We start from the raw sequence: 22,795 nt of genomic DNA on the forward strand, positions 1-22,795 counted from the left end.
ACACTCTACCACTGAGCTATACCCTCCCCTGCCATTTATCTGTTTTGTATATAGTAGTTAGTATCTGCAAATCCCAAACTCCCAATTCATGGAAGTAGGAGAGGTTTGAATCCTAACCACATTATCTGCCAGCTCTATTCAATGCTTCAGTTTCCTTGTCAGCAGAATGGGGATAACATATCAGCTTGCGGGGTTTTAGGAGGATGATCTGAGAGTCTATGTATGAGCAGAGCACATACTGATCATCATTGTTATCATTTAAACTCAAATGTGTTCTGAAAAGAATAAAGCAATATACAACTAGACGGGACCAGCCACCTTCCCATCCTTTGAGCAGAGTACTCAGCAGACACTCACAAGGTTAAACGCGAAGACTGATGCCTGCTGGGAGCCAGAGGAGTCCCTGTATTTGCCAAAGCTCCCTGATCTTCCCAAGATGTGTGCCCACACTAAGAGACCACTCCCTCCTCCGGGCCTCCTGGTCCCATTCGCAGGGAGCAGAGAGCAGGGGCCGGGGCGTGCCCGTGGGCTCTCACACTGTCTCCGTATCACTCTAAGACCCGAGGCAAATCATATAACCCATTCTGTGCCCCATTTCCTTCAGCTGCCAAATGGGGAAGCATTTCTGCCATCCTTCCCCTTCTCTGAGGAAAGTTAAGATAAGAGAGTGATGACGGGATAACGAACTGTGCAGATAAAAGTTTTCTAGAATTGTACAGAATCACTTCTCTCGTCTTTCACCTCCAGAAGGTGCCTTTCCTCGGTAACATTTCTGGACTGGGCCAGATGACTTGGCTTGCGTGATCCGTGAACTCATCCAGGCTGGATCACACCTACCCCAGGAGTCGGCAGAGGAGGACACAGGGTCTGGCCTCGCGGGCGCCATCCGACAGATAGCAAGTCTGAGCCGGAACTGGGGTGTCAGCAGGAGGCGAACAAAGCTGAGGTCAGCATCCTTATCCTCCTTCCTGAGTCCCCACTCAGCAAAAAGGCACAAATAAAGCCGATGCCAACAACCTGATGCCTCCTTGCCCGGCAATTCTCACAAACCGGCTTTCCTCCGGGCCACTCCCTTGAGTGATGGGGGACCTTCCCAGGACCACGGCTCAGCTGCAAATCCTGGACTCTGCATTTATTCAGTGCTGCTGTGATGTTTAGCACCTTTGTTTGCCTTGTCTCCAAACAGCTACCAAACAGGGAGAAGGGCAGAGGGAGGCCACATGCACATGCTGCTCATATCCAGGGGAAGGGTGCTTTCTGGGGTAGCTAGACGCCCAGTGCTAGACGGTGCAGGCGTGTTGCGCTGTCACAGCAGTCCCCAGCTTCACCGCTTACCAGCCATGTGACCTCGGGCAGTTCCTGCACCCATCAGAGCCTCACTTCCTCATCTTTAATGTTTGAGATTAAAGAGGTAAGAGGGAGGTGCAGTGCCTGGCACACAACAGATGTCTAGAGAGGTGCGTCTCACCTCCTCCACCTGTGTCCCTGCCTCTCCACCTGCTTCTGTCAGCTGTTGCTCTGAGTTCTCACCATTTATTTTTTGCCCCCTCTGGTGGATAGCACTGTTCGCATTTCCTCTGATCCCTTAGAGAAAGGACATGACATTTAAAATGTAAACACAACTGGAGTGAATATGATGTGAAAACTTGACCAAGACGTCTGGCTCGAAGGGGCCCTGGAGGCACACACTCCAGCCTTCTGGGTGGAATGAAACTGCAGCATGCATCTCTGCGCTCAAGGGGAAGCTTCCCCTCGTATGCGACCACACCTTTCATATTGTTGCATAACCCTGCCTCTTATTTTGCCCTCAGCAGTGAGAGGGACTTGGGCAAACAATGGCAATGAGTTACCAAGCTCTGCTCTGTCTCCTGAGTCCCAGCCATCACTCAGAGCCCATCCATACTCTCTGGATGCTGCCGAGGCCTCCAGCCCTTGAACTGGGCTCTGCAGTTGTTAAGGGCAGAATGCAGAAATTGATTAAAAACTCCAAGGGAGCAGAAATCTCTAAACATGGGAACAGAACTGCAGGCCTCCTGTTCTCTCCCACACAAAGGAGGCAGGCTCCCTCCCTCTTGAGACGTCCAAAGAGATGGGCTGCCCCCTTACTTCTGGTACAACAGGGCTGGCCCACAGGGCTGGGGATATGAATCCTCCAACAGGAGACAGAGCAGGGGCAGGTGGGACAGTGGTATGTTACTCACATTGCAAAGGTTCCCCATTCACCATCCACTGGACGGTGGGCTTGGGGTTCCCATTGGCTCGACACACCAGTCTCCCGTCCTCGCCAGGAGCCAGGATAAGGTTCTTGGGTTCGTCCAGCCAGTAGGGAGCAGCTGGAAGACAAGGACAGGCATAGGCGGGGGTGTCAGGTGACACGGGCAGGCAGAAGGAATCAAATGGGCTCCCTCTAGGAAGGCAGGAGCCCCTGAGTGTCAGCTCCCGGCCCTGGCCAACTGCCCAGAGCTCATCCTAATAGGATGACGATCCAGCCTGCCTTTCGACGACTTGGGGCCACACATGCTGACTGGTTTATTTTGAGTTCACAGAACAACAGTTCTAAACTGGAGCTGCTCATTGGAGCCTCCTGAAGAGCTTTTCACAAACATGGATGCCAGGGCCCATCTTCGACCTCCTACATCAGAATCCTTGGGGAAGCCAGGCAGCCAATGCTTTTAGAGCTCCCCAGGCATTCATGATGTGCACCCAAGGGCTCAGGTTGGGGAGAGTGCTAAAGAAGGGAGGAGCTGTCCCCTCCAGATTTCTGTCATTGCTGCTGCTAGACCAGACCATTTAGGAAAGGCCTGCTATTCATTCTTTTAGGCACTAAGCTTTGGTAAGAGCAGAAGCTCGTAGCTGGCCACCCATTCCAATTGTTTGGAAATTTTTCTGAATATGTGGCTGTGTATTTTTCCGAGAGGAGGGTCCTTTGGATCAGATTCCCAAAGAGCTTGCAACTTCAAGAAAGGTTAAGAACCCCTGGTTTGAATGTGGTGCTGAAATCACGGTCACAGGTCAACTGAACACGTGCTAAGAAAGTTCTTGCACTGAGGCATCAGACAGCATCATCCCCATCCTCCATTCAGCCCCACCATTCAGGCTGAGAAGCGACTGGTGCACCCCGCCACCCATGGCTGGGACCCGCAAAGCCACGTGCTCTCTTGCCTCCTGTAGTTCAGGTGGGCCATCTCTGCTTTGGGGGGAGGGAAGTGACTTAAAAAAAATAATTTGGGCCATGACGACTCTTCATTTTGAAAAAGAACCGTGCACAAGTACACAGACAGCACAGGGCTAAGACAACACACCGTGACCTGGAATGCAAAACGAAAGACAGGAAAGGCTCTGGGTGATTCAAATGGGTCACGGGAGAAGGTGCACCTGCTGAAGGAGCCCCAGGGACAAGGAGTCGTCGGGCAATGGCCAGGCAGGATCTCCCTTCCTTAATACCCTCCTCCCTCTCTCTCACACACACACGCACACAGACATACACATCCAGGGGGTGACACCATTCCTGCAGGTCACGATCGCCACTAATCAGTGTGTTGGGCGATTCTCCCACTCATCCTGCCCCGGCCACCCAGAGAGGGAAGCGTGGTCACGGAGTGTAGGGCCGGCAAAGTCCTCATAATGAGAAATACACACAACGTACCCTTTACTCTCACCGAGATCGTGTGCCGGATGCTGCCCATCTTGTTGGAGGCCAGGCAGAAATATTCCCCAGAGTCTTCCTCGGACACGTTGGTGATCCGCAGAGCCTTGTTAAAGTTCTCAAACTTGGCCTTGTCAGATGGGAGGTCTCCCCCCTTCTTGTACCACGCGATGTCTGGTGTTGGGCTAAGAGGGACCGAGTGAGAAACAGGGACTTATCACTAAATGTGGCTCTGCTATTTTTGTACAGAGCCTGGGACACCCAGGTGTCTTTAAAGTCCCCGGAGGATGCATGTCCTCTGGGAGCTGATCCTTCCTATGCAGAGGGGATGCTTGGCCACAGGGTGCCCGAGGGACTTATCTGAGATCACAGGAGGATCTGGTAGGGGAAGCCTAGCCATCTCCTTTCCTCATTCTCTAAAAAAGGAAGGCGGCCAGAATGGGATGGTGATGACTATGATTTGCAGAGTCCTCGCTAGGAGCTGTCTGCTTCTCTTTTTGCACCGCCCCCCGCCACCAAAATGCAATGAGAACAGATCATGCACAACCCCCACCCCATCCTCCTGAAGGATGGCCAGAAGTGGGGGTGCAGACTGTACGTACACCCCGGAGGCGATGCACTCCAGCAGGAGGTCCATGCCACGCAGCACCATCTGACTGCTTGCAGTGCCCTGGGGATACATGAAGCTGGGGGTTCTTTCTGCAACTCCTCGGGCTGAAATCGGATAGAACAAGTTCTTGTGAGCCCATTGCCCGCAGGGCTGACCTGGCTAGGCCAAAGCTGTCCGGCTAGAGAGAAATGTCATCCTGCCTCCTGCTTACCCCCGTACCCTGAGGGGCGCCAAGCCCCAGACCTCCCAGCTGAAACCACCCCAAGGGCTGGGGCATCATTAAGAGAGATGTGTTAGGAAGCGCGGGGCTCCTTGGCCCCACTGGCACAGGTGTGTGAGCGGCTCTAAGTTCTGAAAGGATATGCCGAGAGGAGCCCGGCTTCCTTCAGGGTTCAGTCAGCCTCTCTGCCCCTGGAATGGGGGAGGGGTTGCCTGAGCAGTGAGTGGCTTACTCCCTGAGCATCTTGTGTTAGGATCCAGAGGCCAGCACGGTGGCCCAGGGGAAGCCATCTCAGCAGCAGTGGAAGAAAGAGACGGCCCCCATACTGGGGTCACAGGACGGATAACCTGCTCTTTGGGACCCTGGAGACAAGGAGCTGGGATGAAGCCACAAAGACTCAGATGAACAATCAGAGATACAGGGAGTATTATTAATGGTTTAGCAAAGACATGGAGAGAATTAATAAACAGGGATGACAGGAAATCACTTTGGGGCCAAGACCATTCTGCTTCTTCACTAATGACTTCGGAAGGGGGCTGGGGAGGAGGGTGTTAATTGGATGTGAGAGACTGGGGGAGGGGTGAGAGGCAAGTGGCAGCCAAGATGGAGGAGGCGATCTACAATTCAACGAGGCTGGAGCAGCCGCGGGGGCTCGAATCAGTGACATGTGTGCGCAGGTTTTGAAGGCCAGATGGCGCACAGAGACTGACACTGTCAGGCAGGCTGTTTCCCTGTGGAAGGGGTCATGCAAGCCTGGGAACACCGCAGCGCAGTGGACCCCACCTTACCTGAGCCTCACCTCTCCCTCAGAGCTCTCTGCACAGCTCCACGGAGATGGATAAGACGGAACAGAGAAGGACAAGGATTTTGCAATGAGGAACCCCAAAGCCAAAGGGAAACTGCAGGAGTCACCCCCTGCTCAAGAGGTGTATGATTGTAAACAAGAAAAGTTGAAAATATAAATATAAGCTGGGCCTATTCATGGGTTTAATGGGTCTCTGACTCAGCTGGAAAGGGGGGAGGGGGAGGGGAGGGGAGGCAGAGCTCCAGGAACTGGGAGCCCTCAGACACGCCTGGAGCGAGAACAAGGCACTCTTCTGGGCGGAGGGCAGGTGTTGTCACTGGGTGCTGACAACAATGAGGACAGAGTGGCAGGGGGATCTCTATCTTTGTGACATCGCTGGACTTGCTACGCTAGCTGGAGTCTGGCTGGAGCAGTGGGGATCCTGTCCTAGGGGAGCTCTCCATCGGCACTCTGGGGAGTGCATTTCACACAGGTGGCGTCTATTTTATCCTTTTGTCAAGGGGAAGAGAAGGAGGAGACAAATGCAGAGGTAGTGAGGCTGTTGACACAATTTACAGCACATGGCAAGCGATCAGTGGATGTCTGTGGGATGAATGAATGCAAGGCGAGAAGAGAACACAAAAGAAGGCGTCAGTTTACCCCACGTTCTCTCTCTTTCTGTAGATGTCCTCATCTGTCCCCCAGCACACACATATACAACAGTGGCTACGGAAGGGGTTAATCCATTATGTGGTTAATTGGTTACCATCTTTACCTATAACTCTTATAGCATCCAGCTCCCAGTCCCACAGAAGCCTGATACCAAAGCAGCAGCCTCCTCCCGCCCATCGTCACAGAATCACCCAAACGGTCAGACAACACAAGGTCAAGAGCATCATAAGGAAAAGATTTCAGGGCAGGAGGCTCTGGTGGCAGTTTGGTGAATCTGTTGAGACCCGGGGACCTTGGGGTTATGTGGAAGCTCGGTCAGCACACTCCTTCCACGTGGGAACAAAACCTGCAGAAACCAACGTGGGACGCTGCGGACACTTAATTCACACCGCAGCGTGCAGCCCCACAAGCACCCGTGACCAGCAAAGCATTAAGCACGGGGAAGGGGGGGACGAACACGAGACCCGCCGTGGCTGCCCTGACCTGCTGCAGCTGTGACTATAAAAAGGTTACGGCAACACCTCACTTGTCGGCTGTGGGCTCACAACTGCAGGGCCATCCCAGAGGAGGAGAAGCTACTGGGAAATGAGCCAAAGTTCAAAAATATGGGGAAGAACATCCTGAAAGCAGAGGTACCAATTGGGGCTACCCTTTGGTGAGCAGTCATTATGGGTCAAGGGCTGGGCTCAGCTCCGTCTCCATCATCATCACATTTAATTCCCACAGCAAACTTGGGTTGTATTAGTCCCACTCTCCACAGAGGAAACTGAGGCTCAGTGGAGTCAACAGACTTGCCAAGGTCACAAGCCCGCTATGTTTTGGATTCTGGACCACCTGGGGCCAAAGCTTCTGTCCCAGCATCTATTCTGTATCTTCTCTCTTGAAAGATGGATGCACTTCTGGATGGATGTTCCTACTTCTGACTTTGGGAATATCTTTCTTACTCAAACCAAAGAAAACCAAAATTGAAGGGCAAAAGAGGTCAAGGAGAAAGATATATATCTTTCTTTTGTCGTAATGAGCTGCTCTGGTGAAGTCCTTCCACTATGTTTTCCTTGAATATTGTTCTCACCATCTCAGCTAAGATGCCATCTCTCTTTGGCAGCTATCGAATAAACTCAAGCCCAAACTGGGAAAAAAAAAAGAAGCTGGGCTGGAAATTAAGAGGCTCCAAAGGCATCTCAACAGGATTGTTAAGGCCACTGGAAGCTTGAAGAGGAGTCAGGGTGACACACGGCATCATTAAGGGATGAGAAGGTTGGACCCAAAGGGAAGATCGTGAAGAAGTGTGGTCTTATGTGAAACAGACTGACGGGAAAATTTACAAAGGATAATCCAGCTGGTGGCTTTGGGAGCCACTGCTCCCAAGGGAGGGCAGCTAACTTCTTTCCCTGGAGAAGCAGACCCAGGAAGAGTCGTGGTGACAAAGCTGATGACTCCATGAGACTCTGAATGGGTAGAAGATGGCAGAGTCTTTTAGGGTCCCACCCTTTTAGGATATCATAGGATCCCACCACATCTGAGAGGCGGGATTCAGCCTCTCCAGCTCGATGATACTTCTCTCACTCCCTCATCTTAGGGCTGGAATTGGACCCAGTATCTGATCAAGCTCAGAGTCCAGATGCTAAAGCTCACGTCTGTGGGGATTCAGGGAGAGCTTCCCACGTGTGCCCATCTGACCTCGAGGCCAAGGGCGGTCCATCCTCTCCTGCTCTCACAGGCTGTGGTACAAGGGTGGGCTCCTGGGTTGCCAGGGGAATGTGGGCAGCAGGAGGACATCAGGAGACGCCTCTGCGTCAACCACTTCGGCTTTAAAGAGCCCATGAAAAATGCCCCAGTTGTCACCTGCAAGAGGACAGGTCAGGACTGCTGAAAATCCGAGTGGCTCCGCTCTGTCCAATACTCCATGTGAGCAGAAAAGAGTTCAATGAATCAGATGTATCTGAAAATCTTTGCCAAAAACAGTTTTTAGGGGTGGCTGGGTCCTACCTTTGCTTCTGATTCTGAGAACTGAGAACTCATGGGGCTGGATCCCTGGAGTCTCATCTGACTCTTGGCTCTAGGAACGGCTGGCCAAACCACTTCCGAAGATGAGAAAAACTCTTTGTCTAGTAACATTTGATACTTCCTACTGCCGGGAAATCTCTGCCATAAATCTGACCCAAGTGCCTGAGGGAGCAGTTGGAGCTTTTCTCTTATCTGGCTCTCAGTGCAGCTGAGATTCTGAAAAGCTTTCATTTTTCTGGTCTGCTCTAAAATTTCTCCTACCAGAGTACTCTCTTCCCATAATTGTGCCTGCCTCTCTCCCCTAAGCTTCTCTTCAAGTTCTCCATGCCTCTCTTATTTTCAGAAGCAAAGAACACTTGTACTGGACACAGTCAACACTAAACCATCCCCTCTGACACCAACAGTGGTCACACTTATCAACCAATGATGTGTCTGAGACATACTAGGAACCATAGGCACACTGTCCTGTTTAATCTTCACAACAATCCTTTGGGGGCAGGGAATATACCCATTTTGCAGATAAGGTGATTAAAGTTCTGACACACTAAATGACTTGCCCAGCATCACTCAATGGTAGGTTCTGGAGCCTGAGTTTAATTTAAGGCAGTCTGCCTCAGAGTGCATGCCCTTAATTTCCTGACTCCTGGCCTGGATAAATAAGTGGCAAGTTACAATCTCAGACCAGCTTCCCCCTGCTACTTAGCAGGTCCGGGGGCATCTGGCACATGTTCAGGGGATACCAAACCACTAGAGAAACCACTAGGACAAAGTCTAATTACGGGGTGGCCCTACCATTACAAAAGAGACGTGACACATTTCAAAGCCAAGCTGAGAGGTGCACTGGGCGTCGCTCATCACACTGACTCTCTCTGTCCAGCTCCCTGAACTCAGGAAGGACCTTGTCTTCTTTCCTTCCTTTTCCCTTTCTGTTTCTCTCTAGAAGCATTCAAGCTAGCTGTCCTTTGTTCAACATGTGCCTCACTTTGACTTCCCATCCTTTCCAGCTGGTGTCATACTTGGTCAGCTCTGTGCTACCCTGGATTGAGGAGATGAGGTCGATCTTCCTGTGAGAGCCTGTGAGCTCTGCTTGGTTTCATAGCTCTGGCTGATTCCTAATAAGTCCCATTTATTCACCTATAATAGTAGCTGCCACTGGTCACAAACTGGTTTAAGTGGCTGAAACCACTCGAACTTACATCGTTGATAGAACAACTCTACCTGTATGTCCTCCTCAATGGTTTGTCTTATATAAAGCAAGGAGCGTGGGCCTGATGTGCTTTGAGGAGCCTTCTGGCTCTGATCTACTCAGGCTTTAAGAATACTTCCATAATACAGTACGCAGAACCCAATTAAAAAAATGCAGCACATTCCACACCAGTGCTCTGGGGCTCTTGCACAATGGTGGTTGGCCCCATTATTTTGAAAACAAACAATGCCCAGAATCCAGCAAAGGTTCCCTGCTTCCTCGGGCAGTAAATCTCTTTGGCAGGATCTCAGTGTGGCTCTGGCTGCTTGGTGCCAAGTTAAGGACTCTGCCTCTCTCCCCTGCTCTCACGCCCTCTCCCCATCCCCCATTTCAGACACGGATCATTGTTTATATTAGCACATCACAATACAGACACTTCCCATCTATCTCAGCCCACAACGACCCCCCTGGGGACCTGCAGCCTCAGCTTCTGAGGCGTAACTGATGACGGGGACCAGCTGCCTCTCCGGAGGCAGCAGATGATGATTCCTCCGGCTGCTCAAGGGAAACGCGACATTCTTGAGCCATGGCTGGGGGCTAGCGCAGGTGCGGAAGCAGCCAATTACTCTACTCATCAGTCTGGGCAACCAGTTGTGTGATGAGTCAGAAATATGCCTCCCGGAAATGGTTCTGTGGCTTGCAAATGTGTGGACGGGTGGGCACTGGATTTGCGTGCGCTCCCAGAGGAGAGGAGAGGCCCAGGTGACAGATTGCAGCGGATGGTCCAGCTTTTTTTTTTTTCATTTCTACTTACCTTGGAAGAGAACTCAGAGCTAGCCTCTTATGCCTCTTTCCCAGATGGATTTTAAAGAGTTACGGGACCTGCGATGTGGGAACCCCAGTAACTAAGGCTGGAGCACAACGCAGGCAATTCACATCCAGACACTTAAAAGCTCACTAAACACACACTACAGAGCTTTCTGTATCCCTTAAACCACAGATAGGAACTCAACTTCCTGTTTCCTCCTGACTATGGGAACCCCTCTATCAGAGATTCTCCGTCCATCCACCACTGATTCCTAATTTTCTCCTGAACCGTCCAAGAAGCTCTTTGGAAGTCCTACTCTGGAATGACCAACTTGTCCAGAATTCACAGCTGGAGGCTGGCACATTCAAAGAGACCACACCACCACAGGAGCTGCCTCCGACTCCCACACTGGCCGCCTTCCTCCTGGTGAGCCTCGGTGCCCTGACCTGGCACCTGTCCGACCTGGCACCCAGCATGAGTTAATGACACGGTGTCAGTCAAGTTAGGCAAACTGGGGTTAGGACAGGCAAGGTTACTCCCAAGGTCACCACAGCGACTCACCACTGTACATGTCAGGGTGGTTTCTTAAGGACGAGTCGTTATAGGGGTGGTCTGCAATAAACAAAAGAGGGTGAGCAAACGGGGACCACGGAGAGGTCACGGAGAGGTCACGGAGGCATAAACGGGAGAGAACAACAGAAATGCAAAGCCACAGAACAGCCGAGGAGCACCAGTGGGCTTTTGCAAAGGAAACACAGCAAATTCGGAAAGGAAATACGCTTGGTGAAGAACAAGCAACACAAAACAGCCCCCCAAAAGGAAAGAAAAGGTTAAATCCTGCAAAAGAAGGCAATAATAAGTTTCATTTTTAATAAAAAAAATTAGGTTTGACCTTTGATTGCTTGGTCCTACTGTATTTTCTGACAAAGGAGACAGGAATTAGTGGCATCTCACAGCAATCTTTTGAACAACTCCTTCCCCACCAAACCCTCAGTTCCTAGGCCTCTGGGTCAGGCCAGCTCCTGGGGTAGCTAAAGAGAAAGGAGTGTTAGTGAGCCCTGGGGAAGGAGCCAAGCCCTACCTGAGCGGAAGCTAACTTGCGTGGGGTGGGAGGGAGTGAGGGGAGAAGACAGAGAAACAGGTCATCAACAGAAAGGGACAGAGGGCCGTTTGGCAGCACCCCACAATCCTGTGCTGACCAGCAATGAGCACTCCCCACCCCGACCAGGTGGGCACCGCCCTGGACTCCGAGATGTGTCTGTTGGCAGAAAGGCCCCCCTCTGAGGAGGCTACTCATCCAGCGAGGCATGGGGAGCCAAGCTGAGGTTCAGATTTTACGATGAAGAGGGGAGCCTGGGACAGGAGAGAGTGTGTGAGCTGTGAGCTCTATGCTTGGAACATAGAAAGCTGCTGACTGAGCTGGAGACTCAGAGCTCTAAAAGACTAGCTTGGGATGAAGACATTCCTTAAGGAACGGGATCAGTGGCCTCGGTTCCAATGTTAGGTGATTAAAACTTGTGGGCATTTAAGCCTCAGTGGAAAAGACATTTTGGAATAGGGCACAGAATCATGCCAACATCCTCAAGTAGCTTTCCATTCTCCTACCACCGTCCCCTTCCAGCTACTGGAGTCAAGTTTTGACAGCGCCAGCAGGGGGTGGGGAGCGGAACAGCCGCCTGGAAGCCAAGCTGACGGCCCTGAGAGCCTGGACCAAGCCCAACTGCCTGACGGGGGAGAGATGTTGCCAGCATATTTGCATATTTGAAGGCAGATCAAATCCTGTTACAACTAATGGGGGTGGAGGGTGGGAGCAACGTGAGCTGTTCTGGGACCCGCATTGCGAATTGCTGCGAATTGCTGCGAATTGCGAATTGTGAATTTCGAATTTTGAATTGTGAGTTTCGTAGCTTCCCAAATGTCCTTAATACCCAGCAGGAGTTTCATTCTTCAGAACTATGCTTTAAAATGGGGCGTGTAGTAAAAGACCTAGCCTGTGTCTGGGAAGTCGGCTTGGGTTGAAATGGAACTAAGGGTGGAAATTGATCTGCAGTGGATTGAAGAGACAGGGTGGCAAAGGGGTGGGGGGGGCAGCAACTGGACTTGGGAGGCAACGGTCCTCTCCTGGGGGAGGACATGGCACACACAGGGAAGGGAGCCTGGCTTCCTGCCCCCAGGCCACCAGGTGAATCAGAACCTCTCTCTTTCAAGAAGCCACCAAGCTCAGGACTGACCTCACAGTCATCTCAGAAACTTAGAGAGACTTTCTGACTCCCCTAAGAAGGTCACTTAGACACAGATACTCGAAGGAGGCAGGGTTAGTGTTCCACTGTCTGCCTCAGGACAGCCCTCCTCCCTCAGTGGCTGCCTCTTGTGGCAGAAGGTCCCGGAGGGGTGGGGGTAGGCTCGAACCGGAGACCGGAACCACTGTGGGCTGGGCAGAGGGGGACAGGCATCACTTTGTTAGTCTGACTTCACTGTCCGTCTTTGACTGCATCCCAAAACAAAATTTTAAAATGATTTGGTATCACCCAGTATTTTGTATTAGACATCTTTCTCTCCTTCCTTTCATGCAGGTAATCAAAAACTGGCTGTGATGAGATTTATTTCTTCCTGGCTGGGCAGACTGTGATAGAAACCCCTGGTGAGAACAGGCTTTGAAGCTGTCCCAGCTGGCCTGTTGTGCCTCCCATCCCCAGACCTGGTTCTGAAGATTCAAGAAAAAGCTTGTGTCCTTTCCAGGCAGGAAAGTAGAGAGAGCACAGCTGAGCTATTTTAAGCACCTGTGCCCAATTCTGGGCTGGCTCGGGTGCCCAGAACTTGCCCCCAGCCAAAGCTGCCCCTGGGAGAACTCCAGGAAGCCGGCAGGGTTCTGTTCCCATCACCTGGGGGATTTCTCAGCTTGGGGGAAAGAGTTTTCAGTGGAGTAATGGACCCAGAAGTGAAGCAGAATCCTTTACCTGCTCTGGTAGAGAAAAGGATGTTTCTGGAATATCTAGCTTCTCAATGTTACTGAAATCTCTAACTACTAAATTTCACAGAGGAAGGCTCCGTACCACCTCGATCTCCCTGCTTCTACCCCGTGTGACAGTGAGGGCCTCTGCCCAGGACTGCAGGGGGTTGCTTGACTCAGTCCCCAAACAGCAGGAAGACTTTATGCATCACCCCGTGCCGGGAGAGAAGGGTCCGGGTGATGGCACTAAAGGCTGTCCAGGGACCATCTTTTTTTTTTTTTTCAATTGAAGTATAGTCAGTTTACAACATGCCAATTTCTGGTGTACAGCATAATGTTTCAGTCATACATATACATACATATATTCACTTTCATATTCTTTCTCATTATAGTTGCTACAAGATACAGAATATAGCTCCCTGTGCTATATAGAAGAAACTTGCTGTTTATCTATTTTATACATAGTAGTTAATATTTGCAAATCTGTCCAGGGACCATCTTGCTCTTGACATTCCTGCCCCTCCCACCGCCCGATGCTGCCTGCCCTGTCCTGGCTCAGGCCACTCTGAGGTCCTGGGCAGACCACATTGTCCTCCTTCGCTCAGCCAGCTGGCAGGCGGTCACCCCTGCCCTGGGGAGACACCTCGGACAGCCCAACTTTCTTCTCAGGGGTCCTCTCTGGGCCTGGGTCCAGAATAAGGAAATCAGGGAGAAGGCAGGAAGCGGGCTGAAGCTGGGCAGCCCTGCCAGGAACACACGGGGCTTGTCCCTGGGTTGCTGGCCATCCCGGTGGCTATCTGAGTCCGGGCAGCTCAGAGCAGCATGTGGGGAGCTGTGGAGGCAGGAGGGGGAGGATCAGAGGAGGGTGACATGGGGTTCAAAGAGAAAAAGATGAGACAGGTGGGGAAATAAGAGAGAAAAAAAAAGGGAGGCGAAACAGAGAAGAAGGAAGTGACAAAGAAAAGGGTAGAACATGAAGAGAAAGAAGGAAAGAAAGAAAGAGAAAAAGCCCACAACAGGAGAAAAGGCACAGGAAGGAGGCTGCTTCTTGTGATGGTCCTTGACATTGTGGTGAGAACAGCGTGCGGGGCGGGGCTGACTCTCAGCATCACCGGTTCCCACCCCCCAGGGACAGGTGAGGAGAGAATGCAGAGGGGTCAGTGCCCACCTGTCCTGAGCAAAGGATGAGCTCCCCCAAGCCTCTCCCCCTCCTCCTGTGCCCACCCAGGGGGCATCGTCAACCACCCTCGGGTGGGCTCTGGGAGGTCAGGACTCAGCCTCTTTCCTTCGACCTGTGGAACCTGCCAGCCCAACGCGGTGCCCTCTGCCTGGCCTCCCCCACGACCACCTCGGTCCACAGGATGGAAAACAACCTTCACAGCAGAGGCAGACAGATGAAGGACTTCTGCGGGGGCTGTTCTACAGAAGGCACGTTACAGATCCACGGTGTAAACCAACATAGCCACTTTCAGTTGTCCTGAGCAGGCTGGGGACTTTGCAGCCAAAGCTGGTCCCCGGCAAGCAGTGCGTCTCCCAACTGACTAGCTCCTCTCTCTCCTGGGTGGAGGGCCACCAACGCTAGCATAGGTCAGGAAATGCTCATTCACTTTGGTACCAGCCAAGCAGAATCAGGGAATAAGAATGAAAACAAATAAAGCTAAAACATAAACCTGCAACTTGCAAACGGAACAGTTCCATGTGGTCCAGCATATACATACTACAGACTCCAATACAATTCATTTTGCTGTACCCACGAATTTGCATAGCCCACGCTAAAGCTTTATTCTAGAAAGAAAGATAACCAAACAATGACTAGAAGTAAAAGAAACAATCAAGCTGACTGCGTGAGCGAGATGCCGGGTGTCCACTTACAGCAGTGCTCCTCAAATTCTGCTGTGTCCCCCGAACACCTGGATGGCCTGGGACCATCAGGCGGGGGAGCACTAGGCCTGGGTGTGGGGGGGCCAAGTTCACCAGATGACTCCCATTTCACCAAAGTTTGAGAAGCACTGGCTTAGAGTGGGACGAGTTTAACGCAAGGCTGCAGAATCAAGAGATGTTGCTTAAGGGCAGCCAAAGTCGCTCAGGCACAATGAAATGGAAGGATTTCTAGGTCAGCCTCGGGGACGAGGCTCCTCCCAAACCCAGGTGCCCGGGGCTGCTTGGGCTCATCTCCCAGCCCCGGGCAGGGGCCTGCACTTACTGGTAAGGACTTTGAGGTTGAACGGGTTCTTCTGCTGGATGGTGTGGGTGAAGTGGAAGCGGGCGTTGCAGCTGTAGTCCGTCTGCATGTCCTGCAGCATCACGTTAGAGAAGTACAGGTCTCCGTTGTGGCCCTGCGAGACACGCTTGTCCTGGGTGATGGGTTCCATGGCTGTACGGAAGCAGAGGTACAGTGGGAAGTTAGCAGTAATGGTGACGGTAATAAAGTTCATCATAATTCTGGCAATTGAGCACCTACAGAGGGCCAGGTGGGGGCCAGGAATGTGACATTATTTGATTTAATCCTCTCAACTCCTCAAGCAGAGGATTTAGCACCATCTGGGTTGCAGGAGCAGTGATGGGGGAGTAGGATTTCAATTCAGACCTGCCTGCCCACCACGTCCAGGCTCTGTGACCACACATTTCTATCTCCTGTTCATGCCACAAAAGATCTGGCTGGCTCGGAGGCCAGAGGGAGGAAACACAGTCCTTCAGATGCTCGCCATGTCGGGAGTCAAATTCACCTATTTTATTTTTTAAACCTCCATCCATCTCCAAGAAAGAAAAAAGCATCATGAATTATAATTGTAAGATGCACACAGATCAATGACGCATACCATCAATTTCAGGACACCTTCCAATCTCAGAGATGTGAAAACGTGAAAATGTGTGCTTTTTAGAATTCATGACATCATGGGAGTGGCTAAGAACATTGACTACATTATCTCTATTTTTGCAAGCACTGCATCTGATGTAAACTCAAATGGCTGCGTTTCCAGGTGGTTAGGTTTGTAAAAATATACTCAATAAGGCTGACTACTCATTAGTATTGCCTTCCTGACGACTGTTTTTCAAGTCACCATTTCTTAAAGCATTTCTTAAAGATTAATGGTGCCAACTTTACAATGATGGGCTGGTAAACTTTTCACATCATTTGTCAAAGATTTACTGTAGGCCTACACTATGTGTCGGGCACTGCTGAAAGAAAGATAAATAAGAAAGACAGTTCCTACCCTTAGAGTGCCTTTGATCAGGCAGAAGAGATAGCAGATAAATGCAATGCAGCGCAGTGAGTGGAGAACCCTAGATGAGAAGGGGGTGAGCTGGGAGGAGCGCCCCGTCCATTCTGGGTTAGGCCTGAGGCTTGAAGGTTGCATGACATTTACCAGGCAGAAAAGAAAGGAGCTAAGAGGTTTCCAAGCAGCAGGAACAGTCTGTGCTAAAGGTAAGAACCCACAGCCTGAGCTGGGGAGTCGAGGAGGGGAGGGGCAGGAGGTCAGAGAAGGGCTGGGGAGCTGGAGGGGACCAGATCAGGAAGGGAACCAAGTGCCCCGGAAAGGAGTCTGGACTTTGTCAGAGGTGACAGAGGAGCCAAGGAAGGACTTTGAGCCTATGAATGAAACAGTCAGATTTACATTTTTAGAAAGGTCAGGGAGGCCAGTTACAGGTGATGTTGTAACCCAGGGAAAAGCCGGTGGTGGCCCGTGCTGGGGAGACGGCAGAGAGGATGGAAAGAGGAGGGCCATGAGATTTTCTCAGCGGGTAGCATGGACACAGCTTGGTGATGAGTGTGACGCAATGGACGAGAGAGGGGAGTCTGAACAGTCAGCTAGCAAGCCAGCCTCCAGCCCGTGGCCAGGCGGCTTTCCCCACAAACACACATTGCGATGAGGCAAGAGAGGGACAGTGATTGAGCGTAAAGTCATACGCATCTTGCAAGACAACTGAAAGTAGCCTCTTTTGGAAGCAGGCTAGTAAGAATTCAGGGATGAATGGAATGATGGATGATAGGCAGGGAGGAGGATCTATAGATTGATGAATGGATGGACAGATAGGGGAGGAGGTGGGGGAGGAGAGGAAGGGGAGGCATTCAGGAAGGGAGGGAGGAAGAAAGCCAGGGAGATTCTCCGATAGATAGCAGTCCTCTATCCAGCTTCATAAGGCACCACCCTCCCTTTATTTTGATTGAAAACACAGGAAAAAAACAGTGGTCCAGAGCAGTTAAGTGAGCTTCTGTGCAAAACTGAGCCAGGACAAGCTCTGAATGATGGTACTCTGTCCCCCTGCTCTAAACATCCTGTCTCCCCATCACTCTTTTAGCAGAAGTTTCCTTCCTGAATCCCCCTTCTGTCCTCCAAGAAGAGTGAATTGGAGTAAATCCCGATGAACCAAAGATTGAAAGAGGAGGCCTGGTATCGACCCATCTTCAGCCAGCCTATTGAAAAAGTTTCTCCTCGTTCGCATTCCTTTTTTTCTTGCTCTTCTTCATGATCACAAACATTACTGAGCAGTTATTGTGTGTCTGGCCCTGTTACAAGCAGTTTGGATGTATTAACTCATTTATCCTTGTAGTAATTCTATTAGGTAATTACAGTCATCAGCCCTATTTTTTCCAGAAGAGGAAACGGAGGCCCAGAGATGTTAAGTAACTCGCTCAAAATCACACAGCTTATAGCAGCCAGGCTAAAAAGTGAGCCCAAGAAATCTCTCTCTGCAAAGCCCATGTTCTCAGCCACATGGCCACCTTATACCTGCTTCTCACAAGTCAACGTCTTCTGGCCTTGGGAAGACCCCCTCCCCATTTAACACACCCACCCACTCCCTAAGATTAAAATAGAAGGAAAACACTGGGCCCCCAAGACTCACAGCTGCTCATCCAGAAGATGACTGGGGACGGAAGTCCGGGTGGGGGGTTGCACTGGAGCGTCAAGGGAGCGCCTTCTTGAACCACGACAGGGTCTAGGTTTTCCTTGGGCCACAGTGGAGATTCTGGGGAGAAACAGACAAAGGAGGAAGCAATGAGGGCGGTGTCTGTGCTGGGGCGAGGAGCAGGGTTAGAGGCAGGTTGCAAGGAGGGCAAAGAGAAGAGGAAATGCGAGAACGAGGGAGCCATGAGAGAGGGACAGGGCCTGTGAATCCAAGCACAGCACAGCCCCTGAGAGGCCGGAGAAGAGAGGCCTTTTGTCTCAATGGATGCCCGTCTTTAAAGGCTCCTCTCCTTCCCCGCGCTGTGCCTGGAGTGGCCGTTGAAGCTGTTCAAGACTAGTCTGGAAGCTTCCTTTTCCAGGAGTCTTTTTGAGGTCGGAGAGATACATCCCTGCTCAGAGGCAGAAAAGCAGCAGGACATGCAGGGCACCAAGGCACCTGCTGGCCAAGGGCAGGAGTGGCCCTTCTGGAGTGACCCTCCACTGACCCAGGAGCAGGGCATCCGGGCCCCGCGCCCCGCACTCACTGGACACCTGCAGGCGGATCCTGTTGGACAGGGCCGTGCCGAACTTGTTGCGGGCGAAGCACTGGTACTCCCCCTCGTACTCCTCTGGCCGCCCGCCGCTGCGGAAGTCGATCACCAGGGTCCCAGACCTCCTCCTCATGGACACGCGGGGGTCCTTGGCGATGTTGAAGAACCTGCTGTTGCGAGTCCAGTGGAAGCTGCGGACAAACACCGGGGGTTCGGGGGGAACCATCAGGGATGACAAAGAGTAACAGGGCAGGCTCCAGGCCAGAATCTTGGGGCCCTAGTCTCTGACCCAGGCCCACAACCACTCCTCCGTAGCCGTGGGTCCCAGCCCTAGCCGAGCAGCAGAACCCCCCTAGGATGTCTGACAAAATGCCGAGTCCCTGGGTCCCACCCAGATGGCTCTGTGGGGCAGGTCCCAGACCTTAGTATTTTCACCCAACCAAGGCTGGGGTCATGGTTCTAGGTGACGGAGACCCAAGTAGCCCCCTGGGGGGTTATGCTCGTTGGAGGAGAAGGCAGTCATTTTGATGTTTTAAAAGTCCAGAGTCAGCTCCACCCCCGAGCGTTCCCAAACTCTGACTAGGAATGCAAACCCAAATTCCTATTCCACTGACCCAAACACATCAGGGAGCCAGCTCTGCCCCTCCTGTGCCCTTGTTTGATAATCAACTCTAGTCAAAGCAAAATGGCCCAGGTTACCTACGCCACTGTGCAGTGGGTGTAGATGATAAAATGGAGGGGCAGCTTTGAAAGGAAAAGCAGCCTTAATGAAACCGAGCCCCAGAATGGAGAGACTAGAACATGGTCTGCTTCTCCTAGGGGCGTGGGGGCGGGGGGCGTGTGTCTGCGGCTGCCCCGGATGTAACCTTAAAAGAAGTAGGAGTGGAAGCGGCTCCTCAGTGTCACAGAGTTTTTGTCCCCACAAAAGACCACGGGAGAAAGGCCAAACCTCAGAAGCAAGGTCACCGACACCCCGCCCGACCCCTCAGGGTGACTGCTTCTTGCCCTCGGGGTGGGGGGCCAGAGAGGCCCTGCTTGTTCCCAGGCTCACAGCTCTGGGCAGGACCATGGGTTTACCTGCCAGGGCGCTCACCTGGGGGCAGGGTTCCCCTTGGCTTCACACTCAATCAAGATGTTATCACGGGGATCCACGATGTGGTCCTTCACTGACTGCTTGGTGATGGTCGGGGGCTGGGACACTGCAACAGCACACACAGTGGGCAGTCAGGGCTGCAGGGACCTGCCCTGGTCCCTGACTCGGGGGACGGCTGAAATTAAGAGCTTTGGGAGCCACCCAGACAAGCAGGCAAGCAGGGGGAGGACAGGGCCCCATTCCAGAGACCCAGCTCCCTTAACAGGGGCTGCAGGAAAGGGGGTGTGTGTCAAACACCAAGCATAAGAAGAATCTCTTTAAGATCTTGTAGTATCTTTGTAAGAAACTGAAGGCCAGGCTTTTTTTGTTTTACCCATTCTTATATTCCAGTGCTTAGTACAACAGTTCTTAATAAATGTTTGTTGAATGAATCAAGGAACAATAAGTAGCTTGATTTCCAGAACCTTGTGGCCATGATGGTTCTGAGCTCTGAAGGCTCAACAGTTGGCCAAACTGTGGTAAGGCTGGAGAAGAAAGGGACTTTAGTCACCAGGGACTTGTCTGCAGCCCCGAGCTTCAATGTTCTCCATGGTGCTACTGTGCTGGCCCCTGGAGGATGGGGGAGCAGTGATCCTTCCTCCCCACCTGCTCCTCTGCCTGTTCCAGCAATAGGATGCTCTCGGTGAGCCTCTCCGCTTCCCCTGTGGTCAGGGACCTCACCACAGGGCTCTGGTGTCAAGAAACCCCTGCAAGCAGGATGGCGAGGCCACTAGTCCCCCAGGATCTCCTCCCCTGGCCTTCTCCCACCCCTCCGTGCTGCCCTCCTACCTCCCAGAGGCACAAGTGCAGACAGGCGCCCGGGACTTACGCTCATTCTGAATGCTTGCTGTTAGTTCCGATGGGTTAGCATTGTGAGGGGGAGAAAAGACGACAATGGTTATCGGTTATCTTATCGGACACGACTAATCCACCAGCGCGCTGGGAGAGGGCGAGTTGGGCTTGGGGAGGGAGCGCACGGTGCGCGGCTCTCTCCTTCCAGCTGCAGAGCTCAGGGGAACAGCCAAGACGGGGTGGGGACAGACCCAGTGAGTGCTTCATGGAGAAGGTGATGCCTCCCCCACGAGACCAGACTGCGCAGCTGAGCAGAAAGACCAGCTTCTGATCAAATGAAGAGGTCTCCGGGCAGTCCGCGTATCGGAAGTGGCAATGCTGCTCACAAGAGGCTGGGCTCTGAAGGGGCCACCCATCATTTCCAGATGCCCTCGAGAAAGCAGACTCCTCTGCCGGGGGTGCAAGAGTGTGGCTGGGGGACCAGGGAAGGAGTGGATCCGAGCCACCGCTCAGGGCAAAGCCTGAGGACCCAGCTAGGTCCCCAGACCTCACTCCTCCCTTTGCACCTTCTTCTCTTTCAAACCTGAAAGCATCTTCTCTCCTCTCCTGGCCGCCTACTCCTTTGCCATCCTTTGGAAAACTCGAGGGACAGATGAATTACCGTTGCCTGCTCACGGCAGAAGTACAACCCTGCTTCTGGACAACTCTGGGGAGGGAGCAGAGCCCATCGCTCCTTTCTATGCTTTTTACAAAGTGGGGAGCAGGGGCAGGCGGCACAGGTTGTCCCCAGTCCTCGCCTGAGACGTGCATGTGATGGTGCACAGGTGTGTGTGTGTTTGGGGCTCGGGCTTCTCACACTTCGACAAGCAAATGAATCACCTGGGGATCTGGTTAAAAGGCAGGCTCTGGCTCAGCAGGTCTGGGTGGGGTCTGAGACTGCACATCTGATGCTGGTGGTCTGTGGACCACACTTTGAATAGCGAGATTTTAGAGAGTATATTCTTTGTAGGGAGAAGGGCTTGGTTAAAACTTGTCTGTAGAAAAGAGAACAGGTGTGACTGTCACTTTTTGTGCTGTCTTTTCCTTACGATGATATGATTAGACACATGACGCGATTATGTTACTACGTGCCACTCTGATTTCACGCTGGTGGGGATGCTGCGCTGGTGTGGTGGGCTGACCTTTTCAGAGTGAGTGCTTCTTAGAAGCCATGGTGACCTCACAGCCTTCTGACCGGACCACAGTGAGACTAACAAGAGGAGTTTAGGGGCTCAGGGAGGGGCGAGCCTGGAGAAGGCAGACTGAAGACAGGGCCTAGAGATGCGAGAGGAGTCACAGGAGAGAGAAGACAGGAGGGGAGGCGGGGGGGGGGCAGGGATGAGTGCCCTGCTCTACGTGCTGTCAGTAAGTGTGAGTCTGGAGAGCCAGGCCTGTGAAAAGGTTCAGAGTAATTCTTTCAAGTGGGCCAGGGTCGTGGGGTCTACTGGGGCACTGAAGAGGAATTTTATCTGCTTTATCATTTGCCTGGGGCAGGAAACAAAAAGGAAAGAAAAGGCCAGGGGAGCAGCAGAAATCTCTGGTGTCTGAACACATCTGTAACCTCCTTCAGCGTCCATACCCATCCATGCCTTTCCTGCCAGGGCCCAAGGAAGGTAACTCTGGAAAGATGGTGGGGTTGGGCACAGAGAGGGAGGTGGGGAGAAGGGGCCACTGTCAGGGGCAGCAGGGCTGCCCCTCGACCCACTCCTCTTGCCACCAGCTAGGCCCCTGGTTTCTTCATCTCACAGTTGGCGTCTCTTGGGTCCTCATATCCATTTGAGGGCTCTGGCCTCGCCCTGATGGGGAGCCTCACAAAGGCTCTGCTTTGCCCACATGGGCTTCAAGCCTCTCTTTCATACAGTCAAAGGCTGGTTCAATAGAAAGAGGCCTAGACGTTGGCCAGGGAATCTCAGATTCTTGGAAGGGAGGCCACTCAGCTAAGGCCACATAGGGAGTCTGTGGCAGAACTGGCATGAGCATCTGCTCTCCTGCTCCCGGTCGTGAGCTCTTTTCACAAACCCATCCCTGACCAGAGAGGCGAGCTGGCCAGGTGGGGCCTTGGCCTCTGTTCTCCTTGACACTCCAGACAGAGCTTGGGGGAGCGGAGACTCTCAGGATGCTGTCCCCAGTCCCACTCTGAAACCAGGCTTGGGGCCTCTTGAGAAACTCCTTGTCCATAGAGGTCCTGACGTCTGCAGACACCATTGTGCTACCGAGGGATTTATTACAGGGACACAATCAGCCCAGAAGACCCGCTGCCAAGGGAAAAGACAGCGGGGACAGCCAGCCTAGGGACAGGGCGACCCAGCTAGTCCTGTGAGCTCCCCCGCCCCCCCATGTCACCCCACCTGCCCTTCTCTCCTACGGAAATTGTGGATGACAATGTCAAGTAGAGAATGAATCTGCTTTTTCTGGCTTCCAAGGGGGAGGAACAGTCTTCCGATGGGCCCTGCAGGGGGTGAGGGAGCTGCCTGCCCAGTCTGCAAGGTTTCTTTCCTCGCACACCTCA

The 22,795-nt window shown here is 52.4% G+C and overlaps 1 protein-coding gene across 5 annotated transcripts in view; it reads right to left on the reverse strand.

Moving 5' to 3' along the window:
• The window catches only part of NFASC (neurofascin), a 175,470-nt gene that overhangs the window by 46,533 nt on the left and 106,142 nt on the right, over positions 1 to 22,795 (reverse strand). For 3 of the 5 annotated variants that reach the window (XM_074351986.1, XM_074351984.1, XM_074351982.1), the window contains exons 4-10: positions 19,417 to 19,522; positions 18,318 to 18,514; positions 17,732 to 17,854; positions 15,087 to 15,257; positions 4,249 to 4,360; positions 3,647 to 3,831; positions 2,202 to 2,333 (exon numbers count right to left, since the gene is read on the reverse strand). In XM_074351986.1, coding sequence (XP_074208087.1) covers positions 2,202 to 2,333; positions 3,647 to 3,831; positions 4,249 to 4,360; positions 15,087 to 15,257; positions 17,732 to 17,854; positions 18,318 to 18,514; positions 19,417 to 19,522 — 1,026 coding nt within the window. Of the gene's footprint in view, positions 1 to 2,201; positions 2,334 to 3,646; positions 3,832 to 4,248; positions 4,361 to 10,494; positions 10,546 to 15,086; positions 15,258 to 17,731; positions 17,855 to 18,317; positions 18,515 to 19,416; positions 19,523 to 22,795 lie in introns of all 5 variants that reach the window. The other 2 variants (XM_074351985.1, XM_074351983.1) reach the window with 1 other exon arrangement.

The sequence above is a fragment of the Camelus bactrianus genome, chromosome 23 (genome assembly GCF_048773025.1).
Source record: "Camelus bactrianus isolate YW-2024 breed Bactrian camel chromosome 23, ASM4877302v1, whole genome shotgun sequence".
In the NCBI taxonomy this organism is placed as follows: Eukaryota; Metazoa; Chordata; class Mammalia; order Artiodactyla; family Camelidae; genus Camelus; species Camelus bactrianus.